General features: G+C 48.1%; 2 protein-coding genes across 10 annotated transcripts in view; both read left to right on the forward strand.

The window, feature by feature from the left end:
* ITK (IL2 inducible T cell kinase) overlaps window positions 1-3302 on the forward strand; it is a gene marked incomplete at its 5' end in the record, with an annotated part of 55545 nt that extends 52243 nt beyond the window's left edge. For all 3 annotated transcript variants that reach the window (XM_081035259.1, XM_081035260.1, XM_081035261.1), the window contains one exon: window positions 485-3302. In XM_081035259.1, the coding sequence (XP_080891385.1) occupies window positions 485-550 (66 nt within the window). In that variant the 3' untranslated portion in view covers window positions 551-3302. The remainder of the gene's footprint in view (window positions 1-484) is intronic.
* A 4762-nt stretch (window positions 3303-8064) lies between these two features.
* CYFIP2 (cytoplasmic FMR1 interacting protein 2) overlaps window positions 8065-12074 on the forward strand; it is a 114016-nt gene continuing 110006 nt past the window's right edge. For 2 of the 7 annotated variants that reach the window (XM_081035493.1, XM_081035495.1), the window contains exon 1: window positions 8065-8189. The gene's annotated coding sequence lies outside the window, so the exon portion shown is untranslated. Of the gene's footprint in view, window positions 8190-8347; window positions 8597-12074 lie in introns of those variants that run through there. The other 5 variants (XM_081035499.1, XM_081035496.1, XM_081035497.1 and 2 more) reach the window with 5 other exon arrangements.

Below are 12074 nucleotides of genomic sequence, written 5' to 3' on the forward strand. Positions count from 1 at the left end.
ATATTTCTCCATTTGTTCAGATCTTCTTTGATTTCTTTCTTTAGAATTTTATATTTTTCCTAATATAGATCCTGTACATATTTTGTGAGATTTATACCTAAATGTTTTCTTTTGTGGCATTATTTAGCAGTTATTTATGATGCATTTTTATACATGATTTTGTTTAATTCTCACAACAATCTTACGAGATAGATACTATTATTATCCCTATTTTACAGATGACAAAACTGAGGCTCAACGAGGTTAAGTCACCTGCTCAAGGTCACACAGCTAATGAGGGGAAAAGTTGAGATTTAAAAGCAGGCCACATGAGTCCAGAATACCTGCTGTTAACACCTAAGACATAATGGCTTCAAATACAACACGTATGGAAGCATATTTTAAAATCAGCAGAGGGAACTGCTACTCAATTCTGGTTTGCTTTGGAATTAGCCATGACACACAGGTACAAGGAACTCACAGAGCTCTTCTCTTCCCTCTCTAGAAACCAGAAGACCGGCCTTCTTTCTCCAGACTTTTGAGTCAACTGGTTGAAATTGCAGAACCGTGACTTTAGCAGACTCGGCTGCAGATCCTGAATTGGGGAAGAAAGCCCTCCATCCAGAGAGCATTAAAAGTTGCCACCAGCCCAGGACTTCCCAGAGGCAGCGGGCCTGCAGCACCAGTCCCTGAGCTGCGCGGACGCAGCACCTGATAGGCTGACACTGGGTCACGTGCGGGCGGCTCAGCCAATGACCTGGAAGCAGGGCCAGAGCCGCTTCCTGCAGACCACTCCCCTCCCCTCACCCTGCTGTCTGCAGCCTCTTACCACGTGTGGCGCACAAACCCCAACCTGACAGCTTTCAGGCCACATTTCTTGTACTTCTTAGAGAAAGGGAGAGACGGGGTAGGACCCCGGGTTATTATTTTTGCTTTTATTTTGAACATGGATATAAAGTTTATGGTCAGGGGAATTTTTATTGGAGCCAACAACACAGAATCCCAGGATATGGGCAAGAGGAACAAGGAGCGGGACTCTTTTTCAAGGACAACTGTGAGTTCATTAAGATCCTAAAGAGTAAGCTCTGCCGCTGTGATGCTGTCAGCCACAGCTTCCTGCTGTGGAGGATGATGGAGCAGCTGCTCACATCAGCGGCCGGATGTTCTGAGAAGCAGCTTTATGAGGTTTTACTCGGAGGACACTGCCACCTCTCTCCTTGAAGGGAGCATGCCGGACTCAGGTGAACAATGTCACTCCCATGACTTGAGCGTCAGGTATCTGGTGTGTGGGCAGAAAGAGGGCATCTGATGGTAGGGAACCAACTGGTACAGAGAAAGGTCTTAGGTGGTTACCACCCCGGTGCTTACCCTTAGCACCACGCCGGGGGTGTCTACACCTCCCTTCTGTATAGGAGCTTCGGGAGGCATCGGAGGAGGAAATGGTTGCTTCCCAGCCCCCACCCCACCTCCGGGAAGCAGTACCCCCTCTCTGCCCTCTTCCTCCCTCATCAACAGAGGGCAGCATTGTGCTGGCAGGGCGGCCTTGCACAGCAATGGAAGCCTCTTGAAGCCCTAGGCAGGAGTAGCCTAACTTTTTTCAGGGTTTTTCACCAAGGGCCATCTGCGGTAAAATACACAAATAGCTGGGCCACTCACTGAGGTGAAGTAGTATTGCCTCACCCGGTTTATTTAAGTAAACTAAATATATTTTTGGAATTTGCTGCGGGCCAATTAAAAATGGACTGCGGACCACAGTAGGCCCGTGGGCCGCAGTTTGGACACCCCTGGTCTAGAGATTTGCAACTTCAAGGTTGAGACTTCAAGTCTCCTAAAATTTGGGGTGAGGAACAAGGGGTGTGTTCTTGCTCAAACAATCTGGATGGAAACTGAGTCAGGCTCTGAGTGGGGTGCTTCTAAATGCACAAGGATGCCTACTGTTGATTGAGCACTTAAATACGCCAAGTGAATATTTGCTGAGCTGTAAGCCTTATCTGCAGAATCTCAGTTCACCTTGCATTCACACCAACTCCATGAGATAGTCTTATTATTCCCATTTTACAGATAGTAAAACTGAGCCTTTAAAGAGCCAGGACACATGCCAAAAGTGACAGAGCTAGGCAGTGTAGAACTGGATTCTAGCCCACTAGAATCTGACTCCAATGCACAATGTCTTTATTCCTATTCAACATTGCCTTGTACCGAGAATGAAAAGGACTGCAGAGGAGACAAATACAGCAGAGAGGAAAGGCAGAGAAAGCCAACAAAGACACCAACTTGGTGCCACCAGCAAGTGAAGCTGCTCCCACTTACAGCACTGTGGTTGGCGCTGTAGCTCTCCAACTTGGAATAGGATCTTACTCATCTTTAGCCTTCCCTTTGTCAGAGTTAATGAGCTTGGACTTACTCAGTTAATTAACCCTTTGGTTCACCCAACCCACCAGACCCATGTCACATGAAGCCATTTATAGGTGAGCTTCAAAGCAGCATGGAAAAATTCTCCTGTAGACATATAAATGCTTCCTTTAATTGTCATTCCAACTTTGAGCCGGCTGCAGTCTTCTTGGACACTTGGTGGGGAAGAGTTTTCCCTGATGTAAGAGAGAGTTCATTTTCCTGCAGTGTTCAGATTCAGATAAAACTCTTGGAGAGATTATTGGATGCTGTTGCAGTCTTTCTAAATCAAGTGATATTTTGGCTGGCTGGACATTCGGACGCATAACTTTTAACTATGATTATTATGAATCTGGGAGCCTTAAGATAGAACTCCATCATTCAGAAGATGATCTTCTATTCAACTTATCCAAAAATAATCCTTATGTACTTTCTGGCATTTTGTGCATTCTCTCTGGAACCCTTATTTAGAGATGGTTTCTGGAACATACAGCCTAGAAGGAAAACTTTGGAATTGACTGATTTCTGTGATCTGGTGTAGAAAACTCCCCCTTGCATGGTATTATCATGTTCAAGCTCAGATTCATTGGGGCCTTAACTGAATGTATGTCAATAGTTTACCTCCCCATGTCCTATCCTGTGAAATGGGCTTCCTGCCTGTTTGTTTGTTTGTTTTTTCTCTCATATTTTGAAAATGGTGCCATGTGTGTTCACAGGGAATTCCCTTATAAAAGGTTTTGGTTGTAGATACATTTTATAGATTTTGCCTTTTATACCTTTTGAGACTATGTATTTATATATGCATAGACTGAATATTTATTAGTGTACAGTCAGTGCTAGTGTTCACAATAAAAATGTTAACAGATATCTCTTACCCTTTGTAAAGCACACAAAGTTAAAGGTTGGGTCCAGCAAATAAAGCTGTATGTTTTAATAACTATGGTGTATATGGCATGGATTCCATATTTATCCAAATGTCAAACAAACAAAAATTTTCCTTAAATAAAAATAGTTACATGGTTTCATGTTCTACAGGTACGTCATGACGATATGTCACTCGATATTTACTCAATAAGTAAATAGCAAATGTTCCTATGTTCTTATGATACACATATACTATTGTGGGGGCTACAGAAACAAAGATAAGAAAGGCGCAATTTTCTTAGGCAGACTTATAAACAAGTATGATGTCAGGGGAAACTTCCTGGAATCTTGCTACTCAAAGTGTGGTCCCTGGATCAGCAACAGCAGCATGGCCAACTTGTGGGAAATGCAGACTCTCCAGCGTCACCTTGAGACTCACTGAATGAGAATCTACATTTTAATAAGATCCATCGGTGATCATATGCACATTAATGTTTGGGAAGCACTGTCAGAAAATATAATGTCTGACTCAGTTTTGAAGATGAATTATGGTCTTTTTCTGGTTTTTGTTTTGCTTTTTTAAGACAAGCAAGTGGGCAGAAATAAGATACTTTCCCGATAGAGGGATAGAGCAAATAGAATGTGTTGGGAAGCTATAATCAGTTTACCATTGCTGGAGCATAAAGGGTGTGTGTGTGTGTGTGTGTGGTCTTGGCAAAGGTAAGTATGATAGAAGGGGTAGGCAAATTGAAACTGAGGCTGTCAGTCTAGGCAAGGACTATGTTTTAAAAGACAAAAAGAGTCTTTTTTGTCTTGAGCAAGGAGAGAAAGTCAAATTTGCGTTTAAAATATATGTTCTGGCAGAGGCCTGGTGAGTGCATTTGAGAGAGGCAAAGCTGGTGGAAGAGAAACCAACTTGGAGATGGTTTTTGTCTTGCTCCTAGTACCAGATTATTGTTCATACTCACTGTCATCTGCTGTGTGGGTGACATGTGGAAATTGTAATTTGGAATTCTTCAGTCACCGTTGCACAGAAATGAATAGCTCTTCCTCTTCCTTTTAAAATCCCTGTGAAATAAAAGCTGGGTGTTCAGAGTTTGGGTGTGTTGAGCTCTCGCTGTACCTTTCAGTCCACCAAATGCCCAGGACCACTGCAGGAGCCAGTTTATTCACCAGAGGACCATTAGGCATGGTGAGGAGGCCTGTGGCTTCTAGGCAGTCCTTTGTGGAACTCACCTCTGGGCTTCACTCCCAAACGGTCCAGATAGGAAACTTCCAAAGGGGGTTGGACCAACAGATCCGTTTCTCAGAGCATTTATCCTGCAGACCCTACTCTCTCTGGAATCTTCCAGCACTCTGAGGAAGAGGCAAAGCATACAGTACATGCAGCAACATGGGCAGTGTGTGTGTGTGTGTGTGTGTGTGTGTGTGTGTGTGTGTGTCTTCAATGACTTTGTGCTTCTTCCCAAGTTATGACGTGTAGTTGGCTTCGGAAATAACAGAACCATACAGATACTGTTAGAAGGAGTTAGAGAGATCCTTTTATTTATTTCATAAATAGTTGGCATTCACCGGCTTTTGCTTGGCACTGTGTTAGGTGCAGAAGATGAATAAGATGTCTTATCAGTTAGGAAGCAAACATGTCACACTCACATTAAGATAATTCAAGCAGGGCTTATTTACAAAAGGACTGTTTCAAACCGCATGGGTCAGGTTTAAGAGAAGCATAGGAGGGGGTCCAGAGGAAAATAACAGCCAAGGAGCAGTTACCACCCCTAGGCCTGAAGCGGCAGAAGAGGGAGCAATCGTTGGAATGTGGAAGCAGAGAATCACCTGGAGAAGGCTGCGTTGACAGAAGAGGACCTTTAGTGAGAGACAGAGGACACCCAAGGCAACATCGAAAGAAGGAAGCCAGAGAAATAACATCCTGACGCCCTTTCCTCCTTTCACCCCATCAACTGTTGGGGCTTCTTGTTAACCAAACCCAAGTGGAAGCCAGAAGACAAGGAAACCCGAGAGGGTAGAGAGGTCAGTGTCCAGGGGGAGAAGAGTGGAATGGTTTGGGGGAGCAAGATATGTGATACAGACACCAACCTGTCTGTTCCCAAATTCCCAGCTCTCAACCACTCTGTGGGGTTGATTATAGGGCCGCCTGTGCTAGCCTGAGAATTCAGCAGCATCGACCCCATCATCTCAGCTATGTTTTCACATTCCAAGTCCATTCGGAATATGCTCGGACCCTCCTTCTCAGGCCTTAACCAAAATTATTGTAAAAAGTATTTGTTTAAATAAAGATGAAATGTTCTTTGCTATCGAGTTGTGTGTCCAAGATCTGACCTTCCAGGGAGACCAGTTCTCTAGAAGTTGTGGGAAATGAGCCAAGTGAGGGGAGGAATGCATTTCTAAATGGCCCAGGATGGAGCAGCTGTGTTTCAACAGCAAAACCGTCCTCAATATCTCATCTATAAAATAACAGGCTACTTGTAACCATGCTTTCATGGTGGGATGCAGGCAAAGATGTCACCAATGACACAATAGCATAACAAGTGGTACATAGAGGAAGCCCAGGGACCTTTAGACGGCTACCCCTAAGCTATCCCAGACATGGAGGGATCTTGGAGGAAGTGATATCTAAGCGGATACCAGAAGGATGGAGAGACGTTCAGCAGCAAACTGGGGAAAGTGTGGAAGGGGGAGGGAAAGGAGGTCAGATCATTCCAAGCCACAAAGTCAAGCTTATGCAAAGGCCACATGCAACAGAGAACACAGCAAGTTTGGGGAACTAACAGATTCCTTTTAGCTGAGGCATAGCAATCTTGTCCATAGGGGAAGGAGACACCAGGTCGTGAAGGCCCTCATAGGCCATGGTCAGAAGTTGGGGCTCCATCCTAGAGCCTGGGGAGCTAGTGAAGTGCTTTAAGCATGGCAAGGGCATGTCCTTTGTTTTAACTCAAGCGATTTTCCATATTCAAAAGTACGTTGGAGTGTATCCACCCTACTTCACTGTATAGAAGGGGAAACAGGGAGGTGAAGTGACTTGCCTAAGAACATTTAATTGCAAAACTAGGACCAAAAGGCAAGCCTCTGGATTTCCAACACAGTGGTTACAAAAAGATCACATTGCTTCCCCTTACAAGCAAATACAATTCAGGGGTTAGAGAATTATTTTTGCCTCAGATCCAACCAAATACATAGGTAATCGTGTCTTTTGTTTCTAAGCAATTGTTCCTAAAAGGTGAAAAGACAGGGAAGGAACCTCAGGGAGGAATATATTTTCCAGAAATCTACAACATTCCAAACAATATTCCATTTAGAATGAAAATCCATTCTTTCATTGTTACATCTTTGTAATCACTGACACTCAAAATCCCAAGCATCACAGTGGAAAATGAAAAAAAAAAAATTAAAAAGATAGAAACCTCAGTTCCTTTTTAAATGCCATCCTCCACAAACACCCCCACAGCTTTCTCACATATCATCAGGGACAGAAATATATATATGTATATATGCATATATATATATATATATATACACATATATATGCTATCCTTTCTAAAACAGCAATTTAAATTAGATTTAAATTAGAATGAGTAAGAATGAGTAATCTTAACAACAAACCACAGAGGATCATGATTTCTGAGTACTTGGGAAATGGTGTGAGATCAGTGAGGGCAAAGACTGCCACAGCTCTGTGGAGACACTTGAGTAATACAGCTCTTCTATAAATAGCCCCTGATAGGAAGAGCTGAGTGTTAAGGATAAATTTGTGGGCCCTCCGCAAACATTTCCAAATAGTTCTCTTTTAACAGGACTTGATCCTTTCAATCTGTATACACCTAAACTGCCTCAAATGCTTTCAAATTATTTACCCTGTAAGGTAGGTATGGCTCCTGACAGCTATGGTGGCGTCTCAGGAACAGAGTGAAGGGAGTTGCTTCAAGGTGAGGATTTGGTGGTCTTACTTCAGCCTGGTCTGAAGATCCATGAGGCTGCATGCAGGTCGATGAGAACCATTTCTTTGGAGAGTCCTAAATGGCAGATTCCGCCTTGAAGAAAGTGCCTGTTCTCTTACTTAGCTCCTCCCTGGGCTTTGCCAGGAATTACTTCCTGTCACCATATATTTTCCTTTTTGTCCATTAGGCACTTCTCCCTGAATGAAGTTGAAATATGTCCCTGCTTAAGAGATGGCAGCTTCGGGGATTCGGCTTTAAGGGACTGAAAAGGAGTGCCAGCGGTTATTCTTGAGCTGAGCAGAGCAGACTCAATTGTTAGAAAGACGGTCCCTCTCCCCAACCCCTAGGTTTTCTTTCTATCACTTTACCTGGTTCCTTTCCTTCACAAGACTTCTCTGGGCTGTAAGTGGACATTTGCTAGGTTAATTCATGCATGCCCTGTGTCTCCTGGTAGGTGAAAAGCTCCAAAAGGGCAGGGACCCTGTCTTTTGTCCACCAGTGCATACCCAGCTCCTGGCACGGCACTTGGAATAAAATAGGTGCTGGATAAACGTCAGCTAGATGAAAGCGCACTTGGCACTTCGGTGCTATCAATGAGATCCGAATGGAGCCCAAAGCTGCGGTCCTCCCCTGCTGCAGGTGTGGTTCCCAGGCGTGCGGGCCTAGGAACCGGTCCTCACTCCTTTCTCCATCCCCAGAGCCGGGCGGCTGGCAGGACTGGGGCGGGAGCCCGAGGGGCAGGTCTGGGCCGCGCCGGCCGCGCCGGGGGGCGCACCCGGAGCCCCTCGCCGCAGCCATTTCCTGCTCTTTGTGTGACAGCCGCGACGGGGAAGAGGCCGGGCACCCCGGGCGGAGGAGGAGCTGCAGCGGGCGGAGGGGCGGGGCCGGAGGCGGGGCGGCGCGCGGCGGCCGGTGGAGCGGAGCCGGGCAGAGCATCCTGTGCCCCGCCGCGGGGCCCCGCGGTATCCTCGGGCGGCTCCAGCGGACCTGCCGCAGACCCAGGTAAGCGGCGCTCGCGGGCCTTGGGGCCGCGCGGGGACTGGGATGCCGCTGGAGTCGGTGATGCAGCCCCGAGGCTGCGCGAGGTGCCGGCACCCCTCCTTCTAGCCTTCGGGGGGCGCTCGGCGCAGCGCCACCGCGAGCGCGGCCTGAGGGCCCCCGGAAGCCCGGGTCGCTGGGCTCCAGGCCCCGCGCGGTCCCCTTTCCCCTCCCGCCTACCCCGGGCCCCGGGGCGCGGACCCCCTGCAGGGACGCGCCGACTCAAGGAGGGGCACCGGCGCCACGGCCGCAGCAGCAGGTGCGCGGCCTGGGCGGGCGCCGCGGGCCGGAGCGGGAGCGGCGCTTATCCAGGGTACCCGAGACACCTGCAGCGGCCGCGAGCCTGGCGGGGGCGACATCCCGGCGCCCAGGTACTGCAGAGCGCCAGCCTCCGCCTCTGCCGCCGCGGCCACCATCATCTCCCCCAGGGCTAGCAAGAGCCGCCTGGGCCCGCCTGGCAGCCACCTTGGGCACCCAGCGCCCTGCGGTGAACCTGAGATGGGTGGGGCGAGGGGCGAAGCGGCGATGCTTGGGGGTGGAGGCCTTAATGAGAGAGAAGGCTCGTCTGACCCGCTTTGGAGCCTTCTGGCCTGAGCTCGCAGCGCTCTCCTCGGGGATGGCTGGGGGCGGGGAAGAACGAGGGGGAGAGGGATGAGTGGGCTGACTGCTGGGGAAAAGGCTGGCTTTGCTTGAGATCTGAAGCATCAGGACGATGCTTCCCTGTCTGTGGTGGCTTCAGCTTTTCGGGACAGCCCCCCCGCCCCCATGAGTGCACACCGCCTATCTGAAAAGCAACAGAAGGGGGTGCTTTCTGTGTAGTGGGGGCGGGAAGCATGGTCTGATTAAGAGTACGGTTCTCTATACAGAGAACCTCGCAGAGAAGGACACAGCCTGCCCAGGTGCCCTCCCCAGCCCAGGGATTCTGACTTTGACCTCTGCTTGCCTAGTTTCCCTGGCACAGCAGAAACACTCTCCAAGGGCTGATGGCCATCAACTCCCCTTCCAGCCAGGCCAGGAAGGGGACAAGGACCTTTACCTGCCAGTTCCTGGGTGCTTGTGCTGGCCTGGAATGGGCAGGGAGATTGGGGCAGTCCTGCGGGCATGAGGGGCAAATCGGGAGAATGCTGGTTCCCACACTCCCCTTTCTAGAAACCTCCTGCCTGTGTCCCCTTATGGTAGGGGGTCACGGGGTCTTACCTTCCTCTTGGGCACAGGCCTTATTGGAAGATTTTTGGCAACGCTGAAGATCACAGATGTTTGAGGGCAAAAATCTAGGTCCATATCCCTGGGCAGCTTGTTTTCTCCAGCATTAGCCTTTTCTGTTACCTTCCCTGAGGCCTCCTATCTCCACTTCCACACAGTGCCCTGTGCTTCCCATTCTCCTTGTTTTCGAGAAAGGAGCCAGTGACCATATTTATCTTCAGGAGCTAAATACAAGAGAATTTCCCATTCCATGCAGAGCAGGTGCTTTGATGTCCTTTGACCAGAAAGGAAACAGAAGCTGAGAGGCACTTTAATGGGAAACAAAGCTTTAGGTCAAATATTTGATACCTCTAATGGTGGAATTTCAAGCAGTGAACTGGAAGTCGGAATGGGGAGCTGGGTAGCAATTTTGTGGAACAGCTCCCTGCAATGACAATATCTCGCAGCTGTCAGCTCTGTTTGCTGCAAGGGCAGCTTTGGCCCCGAGGGCAAAAATATCGGTATGTGTAACCAGTCATCGGTTACGGTCACTACAAAGCATTGTTGAGCACCCAATGTCCACATGGGGGAGGTGAAAGTTTCCTATAGAGAATTACTTGTTGGCACTGGTTGCCATCTGCCAGGATAGTTACCAGGCCACAAGAAGAGTGTGTTGTTACTTACAAAGCCAGGGCCTCTGGCTGCTTACGCACAATGAGCCTCTGACTGCGGGCATTAGCTCTGGGCTCACTAAGCTTCTTTATTATATTTCCTGGCCAGTTCTGACTGGTTCTGTAAGCACCCAAGCCTGCCTTGTTCAGTCCCTGCTGGAAATGGAAAAGGAAAAACTTGTTTTAGGCATGAGGCCAAGAGTGGGGTATAAAATCCAATAGTATTGAAGAGTTTTCCTCAAGTCAGGCTGGCCCAGAGAAGGAAGTAGACATGAATTTCAAAACTGGGAAAGGTCCCAGAAGAACATCGCACGTCCCTTCTGATAAATTGTGCCCTCTCTGGGCATTCCGTGGGCCTCCACTGCTGTCATTGACCAGAGAGTGGGATTAGGTGATGAATAAGCAATAAGCTGATTAACATTGGGAACAGTGCTCCTGGAAAACGTGCAGAGCTCTAATCTCCACATTAGAGGGTTTCTTTTGGCCTGTCGGCCCCTGGGTTCCACCATGAGTTTCACAAAATGGCCTTGTATAGCCTGCATGTGGCCACCATAACAGTGAGTCTGTTTCTTTACTGGCAAGTATTGATTATTCTCTTATAGTTGACGAAACCAGACCTCAGTCACCTCAGTGGAGCCTTTGTAAATGGCCTTTGGTCTCGTTGTTCTAAGGAGCAAAGCCATGTCTGGGGTCCAGAGGATGAGCCCTGCATTAGTGATAGAGGCCGGGCACGAGGGTGGAACATGCTGCTGTCTGCTGAGTGGGAAGGTGGCAGGCCGGCAGCGGTGGGGAAGGAGCTGGGACTTCACTGGAGGCTCTTATTAAAGGAGGGATGTATGAAAGTGCTCAGTAGAGCATCTACTATTACACTTATATATTGTTAAATGTGTTAATGACATAATCATTAACAATGTGGCTCATGTGTGTAGTTAACCCACAGCTCTTACCAACCCCTCCACCTCCAGAACCTTCCTGGGTTTTGCTTTTCCCAGGGGAGTTGGTCTCTGTTGGACCAGGAAACCCAGCCTCAGGTTTACCTGCAAAAGGTAGCCAAAGAAAAGAGTGATAAGACGGTGTCTGTAAGGGCTTCAGGTAGGAAGAGGTCTTGAGTAGCACGCTGAGGGTGGGTATAACGTGAGTAGGCAGAGACAAGGCGGAAGGAATACTCTGAGCAGAAGCGCAGAGGTAGTTCTCACATTTCAACACACAGAGGTCAGGAAGGACCTCTTTCTCTGCATGCGTTCAGCCTTTTGCAACCAACCAAGAACATAAAGGGCCTGTGTCGTTTCCCAGGCAGACAGAACAGTGCAGTGGACTTAGGACACAGGATGTATCCTTGACTTGCTGTGTTCCTTTAAATCAGCCACGACCTCTCTGCCTTTAAAAATTGGGCAATGGGAAGAGCCTGCCCAGTTTGTTACTTACCTGTCACCACAGGAGCCCGTGGATGAGATAATGTCTGCAGATTCCACTCTGCGAAGAAAAGGCCACAGAAAGAGAGAAGAAGAGGAGGTTCCTGAATGTGTGGTTCTTTTGGTTGGCTGCCCTCCATTCCTAAAGGAACAATTTATTAATTATATATTGTGTGTCAATTTGAGAAGACAAATCTGTGGCCTCTCTGTACCATCACACCCATGGGAAACTGAAAGGCACCTTGTGATTTGCAGATTCTGTCAAGGTCCCTGGATGGCCTTGTCTGTAAAAAGACACGTCAGATTTCGGTCAGTGGTGTGGACGCCTCCCAAGATGCAAAGACTTTGGATATTGGTTTCCTAGCCATGGCTGTTAAGCCAAAGGCTGTGTGTGATGTGCTTCAAAGGACAACCATTCAGGCCACACTGCTTGGACCCTGGCAACAGAGTAGAAACCACATGGGGTGCAAATTCTTAAAATGAATTATTTTGAGCTTGGGATTCAGGCAGAATTTCTTGCAGGGATCATTCTGGCTGAATGTCATTTTTATAGACTTACAGCAACTCAGAAGCAGTGCAAGGAG

Source organism: Rhinolophus hipposideros (genome assembly GCF_964194185.1).
Source record: "Rhinolophus hipposideros genome assembly, chromosome: 23".
In the NCBI taxonomy this organism is placed as follows: Eukaryota; Metazoa; Chordata; class Mammalia; order Chiroptera; family Rhinolophidae; genus Rhinolophus; species Rhinolophus hipposideros.